We start from the raw sequence: 17589 nt of genomic DNA, 5'->3' as shown, positions 1-17589 counted from the left end.
ACTGCCCATGTGCAGCCACCTTCGAAGTCAATGTAGGTGACCTTGGGCAGCGCCATGGTTACCGAGACCAGCCAAATGGCTGCAACGCTGCACAACCTGTGGGCGAGGAGAGCAGAGCATCGGCTGGGCTGGTGAAAAGAGGTCAAGAAAACACACACATCTGGATCTGATGGGGGGGGGGGGACAGTGACATCAGGATTTAATGGGAGCCAACGATTTGTTATAACCTTGACCTTTAATGTCTGCACTGACCTGTGATGTATGCTCATGGTTGTGCTTTCGGTCGACACACTTGATTTAAGCCTCCTCTTTACTGCCTCTGTGTTGCACTTAAGAAATTGACGCATTCTCACGCATGTGGACAACCGAGTAGAAGAGAGGACCACGAAGGACTGTTTGAGATGGTCATCTTGTCATGTGTTACAAGCCCATCTCTATATCTGCATTATAGTAATAGCGTTGACTTTGAAAAACGCATTTATTTTTCCATGAGACAAGAACAATTTCCTGTTACTTCAACGTGAGTGATTGCACTGTTTGTGGAGACTATTTTCGACTATGGATTAACACAGCAGTGAGGATCGTTGCTTTTGTGGGTGTTAACAATAAGTGCAATAAATGATATTTACTCACACCAGAGTCAGGCTGGCAGGCAATCTCGTCCGCGGTGCAACGATACGATACCGCAGCACCGACAATGCCGCCAGGCTGAAGATTTCCCCCCCCACCGTCACAGAGGTCATGAACCCAAGGAGGACGCATGTCCCGCCCCCCAGCTGCCAGTCATGGAGGCTAGCACTGAGAAGGACGCACGGCAGGGTGAGCAGGGCGCCCAGGTCCGCCAGGCTGAGGTTGAGGAGCAACACGGAGCTGGGCTTGGAGCGACTGCGGGGGTTCCTCACCAGTACCAGCCACAAGAGGAGGTGACCCCCGACCCCCACTAGGAGAGACACCAGGCTCACCATGGGCAGCACCACGGTGAAGGAGATGGTGGTGTTTGTGGAGACGACGTTGAAAAGGAGGTTGACTATGGCCGGCATGGTGAAGGCAAGGCACCAGCTAGAAAAAGCAACATATTTACAGAGTGTTTTAAGCATGAGAGTTCAGCAAAAAAGAGGAGATGGCGATTAAGAACCTTAAAAATACAAATCGGGAGTAATTCTATGAAATAGGATTGAGGATGAAAAGGGAAAAGCTGGCTGAAGGGGGGTGAATGCGGGGAAGGTGATATAGGGGTTAAGGGAAGGGAATGAATGTGAGAGATTGCAAATGAGACAAGACGGCAGCAGCAGAGAGAAGAGGAGAGAGCAAAGCAATATTTAGAGCTGTGTGAGCAAGACAAAATCAGGAGATACACAGCGTCAGCATCATCCTGTAAAGTCATTTCAATCAACCAGCTCCCATGTATTATGCATTCTCATAACAGTCGCGGCTCGATGGGGCCCGAATCAAATGCAATTCGGAACTCGGCAGGACATCCCTGTGACTGAGGAGCCTGATTCAGACCAAACATCTTAATCTCCCTCGGCTGACATCAACAAACAGTCGGTGACATCAGCGAGGAGGCTGCGTCACAACGCAAACAATGCTCATGGCACAGGCAGGGGTGGTGGGGAGGTGAACTCTACACACTGGTTGTGCAGAGGGAGACGGTCTTGGTGAAGGGCAGGCAGTAAACACCCCTTAATTCATCGCCATGAGTAAAATAGCCAACTACTGATTTTACATGGAAGGCCATTCCGGTGAATATCCAATATGTATCAGCTGGCGAGACCCCTGTCTGCTGCATCCCCCTGGAACCACAACACTTTGAAGACAGATTAAGCCAAATGCTCTTTACAACGCCGTGGGAGTCGTTCACCCTGAGACAGGAAGGCATTTCGAACGGCTACGCTCACTTGCAACTTGCAATTTTTTTTAATGACAACAGTAGTTCATCTGCCATGTTCTATCAACACCATCGACAAGTCCTTTAACTATTAAGAGTGTGAATTTGACTTGTGTAAAAACCCTGATCAACTGTGTCCATGATGCTGTGTGCGAGGGACAGATGGACAAACGTTTCCTCTGGCCATCTGTCCCTTTACTCAAGCTCGTCATACCTGTCCGGGCGGGACATGATGAGCAGGTCAGTGCAGCCGCTCAGTCGTTGTTATGAATTAAGTGTCATCTTTAAATGTTAAAAAAAACCTCACAGGGACATGTTGAAAGGGGAAGTCATTAGTTTGAGGCAAAACAACTCATTTGTACACATGAGTTGAACAGCGGACCTCATAGTGTTGATATTTTTCCTGCCACTCGGGTACAGCTGCGATGTCACGAGGAGTGAACAGCAGCAGTGGCGGGAAGGGGCTGAAAGGGGAGGGAACGGAACGTGACAAATGAGGAGAGACAGCCAGCGATAGGAAGCACGGAGACATGAAGTGAGCAACACAAGGCTGAGCTAATTGTGTTAAATTTTAGCCGCATTGACCTCAAGCTGTGCTGACTTACTGATCTAGAAGTTGGGACTGGCTCTGGGCTATTTTCAGTCGCACCACTTTCACTCCTCGACCAAAGTATATGGATTCACACACACACACACACATGAAACAACAATCAATCCGTGCTGGGCTTTTCAGAGGAAAGGAGGAATCAGAAGGGGCAAAAAGGTATTGATTTACAGCAAAATTCAATTCAGAAGTACAGACGGGTGACAGGCGAGAAAACTGTTGGAATATATAGCAGGCAGACGCCTCCGTAAAGGGCGCCAAAGGCATGTTAATGGTTTGATGGGTATACAGATATTATGGATCCCTGCACCTCAACTCGGTTTTTTTTTTTTTTAAAAAGCCTTCATCAAAATCCATCCCATTGATTGCCATGAAATTGAGGAAGGACACACATGCTCCCAAGAGGATTAACTATGACGTCTTTTGTGGATTCTGGGACTTCTTCTCCTGCACCAGAGTGAGTTTTCAGGGAAATGTCTGGAGGAATTGGCATGGCATTTGGAAACACGTTTATATTCCCCTCAGGATGAATTGTAAAAAAAAACTTGACTTTTCATCCAGAGCCACAATCAAATGAAAATGTTTCATTTACTTGGTTTATGACATTAGTCTATATAATTAGTTCTAAATATTACCATCTTAGCGTTAAAAGAGTGAAATACCCTTCAACAACAAAGGTTTCACTCATAACAGAATTCAAATCAATGCAGATGATTTCTATGAGCAGCATCTAGCATTCGGTCACACACATTTCTGTAAAGAAGAAGTGCACACGTTTAACTCAAAGGCACAATGTATACAGTTAGTAAACCAGGAGGTCACAAAATAATTGACTACAAATTTTGTGAAAATGCGTATTTCACCATAACAGAGTAACCCGAAAAAGTCAAACCTCAGGTGGTTTCACACAGAATCCCAGAATGATGTGTAGCGACTCTCCGGCCCAGGTGTGGACAGGAGGTAGAAGGACAGAAGCAAAGGTCTGAAATGCGGGCAGAGCCACGGGGAAATCCGAAAGAGTCGAGAACCTATGTGCCTCACTTACTGGGAAGAGTGACTCCCCATCAGCTGATGTGCTCTACAAAGAGCAGAATGAGAGGGCACACACCTCCTCCCTGAATCCACTTCCTGTGTCTTCCTATTCCCACACAACCAAACTATTTAGTATGCCAGAAAGGATTTAGTATGTCTGAATACATGCTAATAAATAGCAGGCTCATTTTACAGCATGCAAGCGACCCATCGTCCTACGAGGAGCGGAGCGACAGGGTCAAAGTTCAACGTGCAATCTTAAGAAAAAGAAGGCCGATGTCAAAATTCAATGCAAACTGCCGTACATAACAGTACATACTTTGTAAGAGAAGCTGCAGTATGAACTAAAAGTGAACATGACGCATTTACAGCGTTCACTTTCTTGACTTAGCATGTCAGCAGGCTAACATTTGCTAATCCCCGGCAAATGTGTAGCGTGTTTGGTTCCAGAGATTCGTGAATGTCATCGCAGCGTCAAGAGGATCAAACACATAAGGATTCATCCCCTGGGGACCATGAGTGTTTTGTGCCGTAGCATCACCATGCTGAGAGTCACTAGCCTCACTGCAAATCACACATGGTGTGTTGGCCTCCGCTGCCGATGTACTTGGCCGCGTCGGGCCTCTTCAGGGTAGAACTTTAGTGCTTTAAAGTGTGAACCTCCCCCAGTCAATCTCTCTCCCTCAAGGGATTTCTTGTCAAAATATCTCCCATTGAACACTGCCTCAATCGCTCCATAAAAGGCCTCAGTATCGCTTTCTTACTGAGAGCATTACATTACATTACATGTCATTTAGCTGACGCTTTTATCCAAAGCGACGTACAATAAGTGCATTTCCACATAGAGATACAAACTCAGAAAACAAGTAACAAGAAAGTACATTTTTCATCAAATAGCAGTTACAAAACATGTTATAAAAAAGTGCCATTATAAGTACAATTTAAGTGCTATCATTTGTTAGTGCTACGGTTTGCTAGTGTCAAGGTAGAGTCTAAAGAGGTGTGTCTTGAGTTTTCGACGGAAGACGTAGAGGCTCTCTGTGGTCCTGATGTCATCGGAGAGCTCGTTCCACCATCTGGGAGCCAGGACAGCAAAGAGTCGCGATCTCGCCGAGTGCTGTTCTCTCAGTGAGGGAGGAACAAGCCGCTTTGCAGATGCAGATCGGAGTGTGCGGGTTGGGATGTAGGGTTTCACCATGTCCTGGATGTAAACTGGTCCAGATCCATTCACAGCATGGGACGTCAGTACCAATGTTTGAACTGGATGCGGGCAGCCACTGGTAACCAATGAAGTGAACGGAGAAGCGGTGTGGTGTGGGAGTATTTCGGAAGGTTGAAGACCAGTCGAGAGCACACACACACACACACACACACACACACACACACACACACACACACACTTTCAACCTCTAATAATTGCAGGCATTGGGCATTATTACGAGCCTTGTTTGTTCTCGGGGGAAAACAAGCTCTGGTAGGAGACGAGGAAAGAAGGAGAGAGCCCAGGGAGGAGGGGTGGCAGAGCATTAAGAGGGAAGCAAAGGGGAGGACGCGAGTACGTAGGATGAGTGACTTCTTCCAGCGAGGCCTGCGTGGAGAGTGTCAAACACGCCTCCTCACATCGTAAAGATAGGATGCGAAAATGAATAGAAGCCTTTTATGAGGCTCAGAGGGAGACACAGAGCCACAGCTGCGTCGGTGGGAGACGTCTCAGCCCGAGGAAAGAGGGCGGCGCTCACGTTCGTTCGTTTAAGGGAGGAATAAAAGATGTTCATCAGGGCCGTGGCAGGGAAATTGCGCAGTAAAGTTTATGGGTTTAACTTGAAGCCTCTTTACTGATTTGCAGCACATCGGGGCTTGAAGCGGGACGCGGGTCGGTGGTTGACTGTCTTTGTCACGCATTGGACCCAGTTTGGACCCAGTTTTTTAATGGTCAAAATTGCTTATAATCTGAGATTATATGCACTATGGCCAACATAATATAGTAATTTAGCTCAGATAACATAGTTATAGCGGATTATGAGATAATGGGCTGCTGGGCATTGAGATACTAAGCCCCCTCCCTCCCCCCCGCCCGAGCTTTATTTTATTGTATCTCTTGTTGTTTTGCCCCTTTGGTCACAGAGATGCAAACACATGTATGGTCAAAAAAGAGAGAGGTAATTGAAGCCCTCGCCCCGCGGCAAATATCCATATATTTACATTGCCACCAACACCCCGATATCCCGGGCCCATGCCTATTAGGCCTATTAGCCCCCCCCTTAACAGGTCACCCCAACTGACGTGAGAAAAGCGAGAGGTGCCGAAAAGCGCGCTGTTTGCAGCCCTGTGGTCATCATCCTGTCATCATTTTGAGACTCTTTGAGTGAAGCAAGGTGTCCAAGAGTCACAACCAAAAACAGAAAGTTGTTTGAATCAAAATAATCTAGAGCGTCTAGCTTTGCTTATCACGCCACTGACTTATGGAAGTGTAATCGATTTGCATATAGGAGTTATATAGTTCTCACTGTGGTAGAAACAAAACTGTTTGATATGTCTCCTGTTGTTATATAACCTAAAGAAAAAAAACTAAAAATCTTACTGCACGTGCAGTGCAACTAGAACCCCCATCACGTGTCCGGCTCCATCACCTGGGCTTGTGCTGCTCATCTGGTGCACGGTGGAACACGTGAACCTTCCACTGGGGACTCGAGTGGCTTGTTGTTGACCCACGCAGAGGAACACACACCTAAACACTGAATAATGCAGACATAACGCATGAGCGAGCACACAAAGACACCTGCAGCGGACACCTTCACCTGATACGCGTCGACATGAATGAGCGCACATCACGCATGCGCGAGGAGCGTAGGCGTACATCTGCTGTATGGAAACACGCGGCTGGGCACGTGGCGCGAGGGATCCCCGTGCGGATGGAGAGACAAAGAGCGAGCTCATCCGGTGACCCGGACACCCGGACACGAGCTCAAACAACAACAGGCCCGTCGGGGGGGTTGGATCCAAGGTCCTGATCTCAAAAAAGCACGCAGGCGGGAGCACGTGCTGTGCCCGCCTGACGTGCGGTCATCAGAGCTGACAGGGGGCGTAATTAATGAGCACGCTTGTACCGTCCGTGAGTGCTGATCTCCACTCGAAACATCAAATCAACATAACAGCTGCCCCCCCCCCCCCCCATTCTGCCCCCAGTACAGGAGCCACGGGTCTGGGGATGTCAGGGCACGATGACGAGCAGCAGCTTGGAGTCTGTGCTGCCCCCTGCTGCTCAGAGACGGCAACGGCCGGCATTCACATTACAGATGTAGGTACAGATACAGAAATCTTGGCATGACAAAAATCAGGTAGGTTCAGAAGATCTGAATTTTTTGGTAATACACTTACAGTAATACACAAGAATGCTTTAGAATGCAAATCACAGTTTAATGCTAAAATCATTGTTAACCGCATTCTTATGTATCAACATTTTGTTTCACCATCCAAAATATTACATTAATTCAACAATTGGGATTATTTTAAATGTCTCTAGGATGCGCTTAGTTTGGTAAATCTGCTTTGCTTTTTTATGCATGCTGGCCATCGGATGAGCTGAAAAATACCATCTTGGATGCACTCCCTCTAGTGCTTCTACAAACTGCCCTGAAAGAAAACTATATTCTAAACAATCTACCTCTGGTGGCCTTGATGTTTCTCTTCTTGCACCATTTCCTTTCTTTTCCTTCTTTTGTGTCTTAAAATTGACTTAAGAAACTTGTTATGTGGCCATTGTTACCAGAACACCGGAGAGAAGAATAAACATTAAGCAATGAGCTCATTTCGTCTTCCACCAGCTTTTCCTCCCTCAACTCCACAAGAAAGCACATCAGTGCAATCCCTAAAATGTCAAACTATTCGTAAGAAAAATTCTTTTAAAAAAATATTAGGAGCTCTTCCAGAAGCCAAAGAGGATATTATGTAGTACCCCCCCCCCAAATAATTAACTGACCAACCCAAGTAATACCCTCGACACATAAACGTGACCTTCAACAATACATCTCTTTGTGTAAAGTCAATTTTATTTATTTATTTGTAGAACCATATTTAGAAAATATACTCATTTTCCGGCCTGCAAAATCAGATTCAAACTGTTTGGGAAACTTAAATACTCTTGGAGAGAGGGGAGTGCCAAGTGCATGAAAACACATCTCAATCATCAACATAGACTAATAAAAAGCACACTTACACTGTAATCAAATGATAAAATCACAATTAAAAATATGATTGTTAACGGATTAAGTTGCCGCAATGGTTAGTGCATTTTTTGTTTGTTATTTACATCTCCGTTAGGATTAACATTGTACAAACCCACTTTTAGTAGTCACAGATTGTCAGTAAAAGATGGAAAAGCATTAAGTTATTTCGCACAAATGCATGAAACCGTTCATGATGAGTAAACTGTAGAGACAGTGAACTACAGTGTGCGCAATATGTACCGCAGGTCAGACCTTTCCTTGTGCCTGAGAAAAAACACAGCAGGTGCTACCGAACAGGAAGCCTTCCAGCACATGCACTTTCAGCAACTAAATGTTTACATGGATTAAAAAGAGAGAAAACTAAAAGGAAGTATCCGTGGGAGCTTTGTCATTTCATTCCACAGTTTTAAAAGCTCGTCTCGCTCCAGTCCTCCTTGTTCCAGGCCTCCCTGCCCAGAACATTTCCTCTAGTCCACTGGCAACGTCACAACCCGTCTGGGTCACCGAGCTGGGGGCTTTCAGGACCTGCAGAAGCGGATATAATGTGATTACAGAACTGTAAAGTAATTCAACTCTTTCCATTACCAATGTGTCACTCAAGTATCACCCACAGCCTCAGTTCCCTTTTCATCAGTTGACTCCAACTCAATGGTAATGTTTCTGCGTATGTGCTTGATTCATTCATTACATCACAATAATTACACCACTTTGCAGCGGCCCAAGCTCTGCACAGCCTTTGGGCCTTTTTTGAATATCTGTGCTGGATTTCTGGCACGCGACTCAGCTCTCAGGAGCCTTGTATTAAACCGGAGCAGAGGGCGGTTTAGGCAACGTCCAGGTCAGAATGTGGAACCCGGAGCGAGAGTAACTTAAACCTGCATTGCTTCTATTGGTCAGCAGGGGGCGACTCTGGTAAAAGCAAAACAAAGAGCAATTGTTCAGAAGTTAATGAGAAAATAAGCCTGCTTCTTGATTTGTTTATTACCTTAGTAAACATCACTTCGTCATACTGACAGCCTGATCTTCAGTAAACGATGGTCCCACTCAGTCATCTAAAAATGGGTTATTGAGCCATTGGTTCTGTTTAGCTCAACGTTTGGACTCCACTTGTGTTTTAATTTCATAGTGTTAGAAATACAAACTCGCTGGTGAACAGGAAACACGTGACAACGAGCCCATTGTCCAGATGATGAAGATTCAGCCCATCTAATATGTAACCAGGCGGGACCCAGAGGACCACTTTCTACATAGGAGGCTTTTATGTCATCATCTCCAACATGTAGACCCTTTTATGATTCTCCCAGTGATTGGGATGTGTTCCCATACAGCAGCTTTCTGACACACACTTCAGCATCACAGAGGCAACGGCCGGGGGTTTGGCCTCAGTTCTGTCACAGGGTTCAGAGTACAAAGTGATGACCTGTCAGCTACACGTGGCTGCCAATTACCTCAGTAATACAAAATAGTATCAGTTTGAATTAAAGCAGGAGGGATTTATCAGCACTGTAAAGGGATGGGAAGGGTTCTGGTTTAATAGCAGGCTCATCCAGGCTGAAAGCTGCAATGAGAAGTTTCTGGACCACTGCCAAATTACATCTTGAAATATTGTTTTAGGATTTCTTTCTTTGGTCAGCCAGGCTTACAATACCGGAACAAGCATGCTCTCAATATGTCGGGTGTGACTCATCCATGTACAGAAAAGTCTATAATTGAGCTTTTTCAGAAGTTGAGTCATACAATGAAGCTGTACACATCTTCTTTTGGGGAATTTAATTGACGTGATGAACTGAATTTCTCACAACTTTTAGTCAAATTAAAACTGCATATATCAACAAGAAGTCATTGTCAAAAACTCAAAGGCTCCTTGGTCATCACACCACACATATTGGCAGGAAGGGAAACAGATACATACACCTGGTCCCAGCAGGGTAGTCCAGAGATCGGTTTCTGTATTGGGGGAAACGGGTCTGGATCCTGCGATCTGAAGACGTCTTCAGATCGTAGGGGCTGTCCCGTTCCATGCCTGAGGGGAAACGGCACAGCAACACACACAAAGGGGGGTTGGGGGGTCACAGGATAAAGGAGCCTGGTGGTGTGTAGTCAGGAAGCTCTACGGGTGTACATCAAATACGAGACTCGTGCTGCTTTTCTTTTGATACTAAAACACAAAGGCTTGTTATAAATCATGAACAAAAACCACGAGATCCATTTCACACGCCCATGAATAAAACTAAACAGCATGCGTGTTGCATTCATCATGTGTGCATACAGTACCTATGTCAAATGAGTTGGACTTCCTGGTGTGACGCGACGTTGCTGGAAATCCATTATGACCGTCTTCCTCATCTGGTTAGTGAAATGGTGATAAAATAAAAGAAGATTGCCATTATCATCTGATTATATTCTGTCTAAATGGACTTAAGGATGTCACCATCCACAAACAGTACTCTATATGTGGCCACTTTTTACTAGTACAACTCAGATGTTTGTCTTGGACCTACAATGACAAATTATACAAAATAAAATGTTACAGCACCTTGACGGACGGGATCTGCTGCTTCGGTCCACGGCGTGGCTGATGGTGGCGGGCTCCTCCTCTTGGTTGCTCCCTCCTCTTCAATGATTGGCGGAGCGGGAGGCAAGCTCCTCCGCTCATCGCTGGATTCCTCCCCTGGACTCACGGGGGAGGTCTCGGGAGAGGACATGGCCTTTGGTTCCGGAGAGGTGTGGTCTCTGGAGAGGTGGCCGGGCTGTGGGAGCATTGAGAGGTTGTGGGTCACAGTCTTCGAGTGGGCAGCAGGTGTTTGGCTCTGTGTGTTTGACATGCTGTACACAAACCTTAATGGGTACCAGAGGACGCTGTCCCTCTGGCCCTCGCACTCTCTGCTTGTCCTCGTGCTTCCTTTCACCCTGGTCTTCTTCTCCCTGCAGCCTCCCTGCCTCCTCTGGTGAAACAATAACACAGCCAGCAGAGTCCCTCAAATGAGCCGCCAGTAAAAGGTAAAAACACTCAAGCCTGACTGAGGTGCAGGTCCATACTGTCACTGGAAATGTAAGAAATCACAGCCAGTGACTAATGTCACATTATTGCAGGTGATTATAATTGATTGAGGGGCCCTGTGTAAATAAAAAAGGTGCTAATTATAATAGAATCATTTTATTAATAATATTCAATGTATGAAATGTAAAAAACTATTTGAATCATTTGCTACTACTGGTAGAGTGAGCACCACATTTGAATGTACTGCTTGAAAGTATATAGTGTACTACTAACATATATAGTGTACTACTAACACTAACAAAGTAGCACTAACAAATGGTAGTACTTAAATTGTAATTATAATGGCACTTTTCTATAACATGTTTTGAAACTTCTTATTTGATGAAAAATGTACTTTCTTGTTACTTGTTCTTCTGAGTTTGTATCTCTATGTGGAAATGCACTTATTGTACGTCGCTTTGGATAAAAGCGTCAGCTAAATGACATGTAATGTAATGTGTACCACAAAACCACAACTCAAACTGCTGGTACTCAATTCAAGGACAGAAAACAAAAGGAAATAATAGATGCTATTTGTTTTGCATCCATGTTGATGATGGGACAGCATCGAACAACTCGGATAGCTGTATAAGATAAATAAATATGATACTCTGTTGTACTCTGGGGGAGAACAATCATACAACATCGCTTTCTGTCTCAGATGCAGTACCTAAACTCTCCTGCAGGTGTCGCTGCCTCATCGCAGCCACAGTGGGCTTGATGCACTGTGGAGGCGGCTCTGGCCTCGGCCCACAGGGGACCACGGCGCCCTCTCTGTCCTCCTCCGCGTCGGCCCTCGGGTCCGTCAGGGGTACGATCCTCTCCTGCCTGCCCTTGTCCATCTGTCTGTCCGTCTGGTGTTTGAAGGACGTCACGTGGCCGTTACTTCGAGAATCTGCAGGCACGTCGGAGATGGTGGTGGTTCTGTCCGTGTCTTGGTCCATCTCTTTGATGTCACAGGTGCTACTCCCATCGGAGTCCTCGATTTCGGCCCCGATGCAGCTGTACACCATGCTGACCAGGTCTGTGGACTGGACAAGAAAAAAAGTTCTCAAACCCAAGGAAAAGTCCTTTGACTTCACATACCTTATAATATAGTCTAGGATTCTCTGTTTTCCATGAAGTACTGAGTCATTTAACCGTATAGCCTGGTGGAAGGGTACGATTAACATTTAATAATTCGAGTGAGTTCAATTAAACTAAATGAGGGGATGTCCTCAAAACCTCTCAAGGCTCAGTGAGGATCCTGCAGACTTTGAGCAGAGATTAGACTTCTCTAAAAAGGTACACATGTCCAACATAGATAAAGACTGGGAACATCTTTACATCTTATCAGAAAATCGGACAGACTGTGTGCCAAAATGCTTCGTCCATTTGTACATGGGAGACACACTCGCGTAGTGACACTGTGCATTCAAAGGTCACAGTTGCTGGAGGTGGTTGAGGATTCTCCTCGTCAGAAGTGAAATGGTTGGAATTTCTCACTGCGACAGCCATGAACAGCGCACCTGTCTTTGGACAGAGGGACTGGCAGCCCTCATGCCGTGCACAGGTGCACCCTGCGCGGGCCCAGGCATGGTCCCGTTGGCTCCAGGAACCGTGCTCTCTGGCCTCCCAGCCTCCTTAGTGTGCTGGATCATGGAGTAGACATTCTCTGAGGCGCTGCTGGAGCAAACAGGAGATCGTAATGAGTGAATAACATCTATGCACATGTATTAGTTTGAGGTGTGACCAGAGGGATACATGATATGAGAAAGTGCTTGGTGAGCGAAGTGGCCTGTTACGTTACAAATACATTGTTCCTTAACAATCCTTACTCAGCATTAAAAAATATGTATATTTTAAATGTCAGCTCTGCTAACCCAGCTAGGACCTGAGGCCACTCAGGCACAGCCTGAACTCCGGCCGCAGGAAAATGAAATGGATGAAATGAGACTTCGAGGTTACCCCGGCGACGGGAGGTTAAAGACTGTTGAACCTGAATCTTTACAGAGAACAGGCCAATTTGGGGCATTTCACATCCAGAACACTTGATGGGCAACCCGCATTAAAGCGACTGAAAGAGTGCTGGACTCCGGGTCGAGCGGTGGAAGACTCGGTTACCATTAATGATGCGAGAATTGAGTTTGTCATGTTCTTCCTGGGTTGGAAACAGGCTACAAGTGCACTTTGTTGTGGATCCCTGTGTTGCATTATGACAATAAATAAAAAATGGCATGAATAATAAATACAATCCTTGAAGACAAAAGGATTGTGTGCAGGAGGCGGCCAAGTGAACGCAACAATGAACAATGTGGAGTGCTTAGCAACAACCTGCAGCTAAGTCCAGCGCCGCAGCACAGCTGTGAAGCAGCACAGGAGACCGTGTCACCACTTTTTAATCACAATGCCTTCAATTTGTAAGCACCTCAGGCTTTTAAGATGCATACGAGTGTCTTTTTCCCCCCTTTATTTTTCAGTTTACAAAGAGCGCCTACTGAGTTATTAATCAATGGGCTTCTTCCTCCCTGCAATGCTGCTGTCTACGCTTTCTGAAACCACGGGCGCCGTTATGTAAGGTCAGCGTGAATGCATGCGACACCACAGAATTCAGTAGGAGACAGCGAAATATTTTCTTCCATTAAAATATTTATGAAGCAATGAAATGACGTTAACGGCCGCGCTGGATTCATCGCACAGCCATCAGATTCTGTGGGTGTGTGCACTGGGTCGGGTTGCTCTCGTCCCCTCCCTCCACCGCGCCGCACACTCACTCAGAGTCCTGATTGGAGATGGTGGAGTTGCGGTTCTTGCGAAAGCCGGAGAAAATGGACAAAACGCTGCGTCTTTTCTTCCTCCTCAGTGACTGGCCCTGATGTAGGGATGACAACTGACTGAAGGGGAAGGGGGGTGGGGGGGGGGGGGGGGAATCAGAGGTGTATTGGTAAAGACAGCAGATTAAAAGAGGATAGAAGTACATGACTGCGAACGAGGCCCTCATTGATCAGTGTAGAGACAGTTCAAGTGTTACTTATGTCAACGGATCATTTGGCCTTAATGCTGCAGTTTGAATGGACTTGTGCAGATGGTTTAATATACGAGACAGACGGCAGCAGGCACAGTTCATGCTGCCTCAATGAATCCTTTTCATGCACTGCTGGTGAGCATTAACCACATGCTGTCATGTGAACTTGTAATCGTCAATGAAATACTATTTTCATGTGGTTCGGGTAGTCAGTAATGTTCAATTGGCATAATCTTAAGCCATGCATCATTATATTACAATCAAAATCCATTCCATTTGATGATTTATCCAAAAAAGTTACCGTAGTTTTTTTTGTCTCCACATATTATAGTACTAATTATGATAAAATATTGCTAGTGCAATATTGGCCTGAAGGTAGAAAAGCTGTGTCTTTTGCCAAACACTTGGGAGTGCTTTTCTTTTTTTAAGTTCTGCTTATACTAAAAGGTTTAGTTTTAAAATTCTCATTAAAGATATAATGACACATAAAGCAATCTATTTATCAACCCTTCAGAACATAAGCATTAGCATTTTGAGTTTCTTCTTCTTTTTCAAAGTTGAGTTTATGGTCTCCCCGTCCTCCTGAAGGACATATCTGACTCTTTAGATGCTAATTACTCCAGCATGTTTACAGCTAGTAGAACAAATGCTAATAGGAACAATTAGTGAACCAAAATAGAAAAAGTTGCAGGCCTGTCAACCAAAACACTGAGCTAAAAGCTAAAACGCTTGCTGGAGCTTTGTGGTTGTTGTTGTTTCAGTGTATAATTGCTTTGCTGCAGATCTGTTTTCACAGGCAGCCAGCGCGGTCTCTAATACAGCGCATGGCCACTGAGCAGCTCCAAAGAAAATGAGTCCGTAAACAGGGGGATGGACTGTGACAGTAAACAAGATGATTTATTTCATACAACGGTCCCTGTTCTGGTTATTGGACAAATAGAGCTACAAATTAGGCCTCCATTCAATGCAAAACAGAAACCACTACATCTCTGCCAAAGTGCTTCAAGAGCATGCTGGTCCATTCATCTTCGCCATGACTACAGGACATGAGAGCATAAAAGGATGGACAAGGACATATTCCCGTTGTCCTGCATATGTTCTGTAAGTACCGTACTATAGAGGTGGGCTTTAACATTAGCAGCAGGCTAGGTTTTTGTCTAAAGCAGATGTACAAAGAGTAAGGCTGTGCCTCTCACCCACTAAAAGCAACGTCATCGACAGCTTCATACAAAGCTAATACGATGCGCTTAGATATGTGTTTAAAAGGGAAAGAAAGACTACCCCTTTGTAAAGGCCTCAGATTTCTATCATTCACTTTGGCCACTTGGATGATTTCACACAATGTGATGGAACACGGATCATTTTCACTGATATTGAAAAACATCACATTTATCAGAGGAGGAAAACAAACAAGCGTTCACCCTTAATTATGAATTCTATCATCATCATTTTGACATATCATATTATAATTTGAACAGTTTTGAGTGATAATTATGAGATGTCTATCCAATAATTGATAAAGTGGTAAACAATAAGTCAGTTTAGGAAGGCAGGCGGAGATAAAACTGGCCTTTTCCTTAATAGCTGGAGGCTTTTGAAGATAATCAGTCAGTCAGTATTGACTGATTGTCAACATTGCCACAGAGTTTTTAGTGAGTGGTTACAGTTAGGAACAGATTAAGAATTTACTTAAAACCTGCATTAAAAGGATTATTTGCCTGCTTGGTGTCAGCGGTGGAGATAAATTATCGTATTTTAAATTGACAGGCAAAGTCTTATTTGCACAACTAGCGGATGCTGAGGAACATTTTCTTTGTGCCTCTTGTTGCACTTTCCCCTTTGCACGTCCTTACTGTGGGACTAATAAAGGACAATCATATCTAGTTGGATCTATGTATGCTCTGCTGCTCCTTTGTTCTGTTTTCTTTTGGTGCGTTAAGCCACATACCCATCAGTGGAATAATGTGAATCCAGTGGATGAAAGTGCAAACCGATTTTGTGAGCTACCTGTCAGGTAGGACTCTCTTGCTGTAGAAATCAGGAAGTCCATCCTCCAGCATACTGACTCCTCCGTTCTCCGAACCATGCTACACACACACACACACACACACACACACACACACACAGGATAACAAGGATCAATCGGCCATGTCGACTTAACACTGAGAGGCTGATAAAAGGTATCATCATTTTAAATGGCTGGCTGGGGTTGTTTGTAAAACAATATCATGCCCCGCTAACGGAGTTTGTACCGATTTAGAATAAGCTTTTTTACAACGTCTCCAAACAGACAAGCCACTAAGCTAGAGGCCGCCCCGGGCAGATGTCGGCATGATAAACAATCGAGTCACACACGCGACAGCTTCCTACTTTAAAAGGAACTTATATTTTGGAACGGGCCCCTGGCGCTGAAAACAAGATAAATAACAACGGTTCATGTATTGAAGTCAAGAGATAAAAAGAGACTCCTGAGAACGTAACATCTGGGGTCTACTTTCTCACCTCAACATGCCTCTGAAGCTCTTTTGTAAAAAACACTTGGAGGAAACTTGGGGCAGGAAATGGGGCAGTTAACCATGTACAGAGACTCCTTAACCTTCCCAGTTCAATATGCACTATAAAGACCCAGATGCTTTTAAAAATGTTTTTTTTAAATCTCCTACATTTGTTTATGGTTGAGTTTTTAGAAAATGAAGCGCACACTAAGGTCACCACGGTCACTGCCAGGCCATTGACTTACAGGTTCCGGGGGCGGGTGACCAGCTCTGTATCTCCGTGGCGGGCGAGGCCGGACGTGCGTCACGTGACGCAATGGTGAGCCGTTGGTTGGGAGGGTGGACAGACACTCCCACGATTCGGAGTGGGTAAGAGTGGCAGAGTGCGGTGGGGCGGAGGGGGTCGGAGAGGGACTGGGCTCCTCGCCAAGACCTATAACGAGACAAAATTATAAAAGATTCCCAGGTCACATTTTGTCCGACAGTATACTGCACATCAAACATACGCCATTATTCATTTCAATTACATCGATAAATGACGCCTTTGTTTCTAACGGAAAGCAGCTCTGCTTAGGCCATTACTACTGGAGGGGAAACAAAAGAAACACTATCACATTTTAAGGGTTAACCCGTCAACACAATAGCTTGTAACACTATTATGGGTGGCGCATGGAGTAGGGAGTAGGGAGGGTGTGCTGGGAACCACAAGGACGGTGGTTTGAACCCCAGCTTCCCCAATGTCTCATGTTGAAGTGTCCCTGAGCAAAACACCCAACTCTTAATTGCTGCCCGGGCAAAATGTAAGAAAGCCATGGGTTAAAATGTGAGTCGCTTTGGATAAAGGCGTCAGCCAAATGACATGTAATGTAAAAATGGAATATTAGCACAGGTGACAAAGGGTGAAGCACCACTCTGGCTGCTTAAGAAATACACTAGTTTGATCACTAAAGAGTCTCTTGACCACGAGCCTGCTTTTAATGTTGATGCTTCGTGCTGTGGGACAATTCGCTGCAAGTCGAGGCACAAAAACTCACTCGGTCTGATGGAGACGGGACGAATTCTTCTCGTTCGGGAGCTCCTCTTCTTAATAGCCATTGTATCCTGTTATCAAAAGGAGATGAATGCAAAAGGATCAGTGACTTTATTTCAAACACCGTATCCAAATATGTTTACACAGATGTGATAAAGCACACTGCAAGTAACAGTAAATAATGCCTTGATGAGGAAATTACTTTCAACATGTTTATCCCCTTTGATAAAGGAGAGAGGATATACAAGGTGCAAAGAATAGGAAACCAAC

At 45.1% G+C, this 17589-nt stretch overlaps 1 protein-coding gene across 5 annotated transcripts in view; it reads right to left on the bottom strand.

Annotated features, from left to right (window-relative positions):
* Nucleotides 1-7553: 7553 nt before the first annotated feature.
* The window catches only part of carmil3 (capping protein regulator and myosin 1 linker 3), a 61876-nt gene continuing 51840 nt past the window's right edge, over nt 7554-17589 (bottom strand). For 4 of the 5 annotated variants that reach the window (XM_037458603.2, XM_062557632.1, XM_037458602.2 and 1 more), the window contains 11 exons: nt 17324-17390; nt 16535-16722; nt 15802-15881; nt 13544-13663; nt 12299-12455; nt 11461-11821; nt 10589-10695; nt 10287-10500; nt 10025-10096; nt 9663-9773; nt 7554-8275 (listed from right to left, as the gene is read on the bottom strand). In XM_037458603.2, the coding sequence (XP_037314500.2) occupies nt 8235-8275; nt 9663-9773; nt 10025-10096; nt 10287-10500; nt 10589-10695; nt 11461-11821; nt 12299-12455; nt 13544-13663; nt 15802-15881; nt 16535-16722; nt 17324-17390 (1518 nt within the window). In that variant the 3' untranslated portion in view covers nt 7554-8234. The remainder of the gene's footprint in view (nt 8276-9662; nt 9774-10024; nt 10097-10286; nt 10501-10588; nt 10696-11460; nt 11822-12298; nt 12456-13543; nt 13664-15801; nt 15882-16534; nt 16723-17323; nt 17391-17589) is intronic. The other variant, XM_062557631.1, reaches the window with a different exon arrangement.

Source organism: Pungitius pungitius, chromosome 15 (genome assembly GCF_949316345.1).
Source record: "Pungitius pungitius chromosome 15, fPunPun2.1, whole genome shotgun sequence".
Taxonomy (NCBI): Eukaryota; Metazoa; Chordata; class Actinopteri; order Perciformes; family Gasterosteidae; genus Pungitius; species Pungitius pungitius.
The sequence above is the reverse complement of the archived record's forward strand: the minus strand, read 5'-3'. Positions and strand labels throughout refer to the sequence as shown.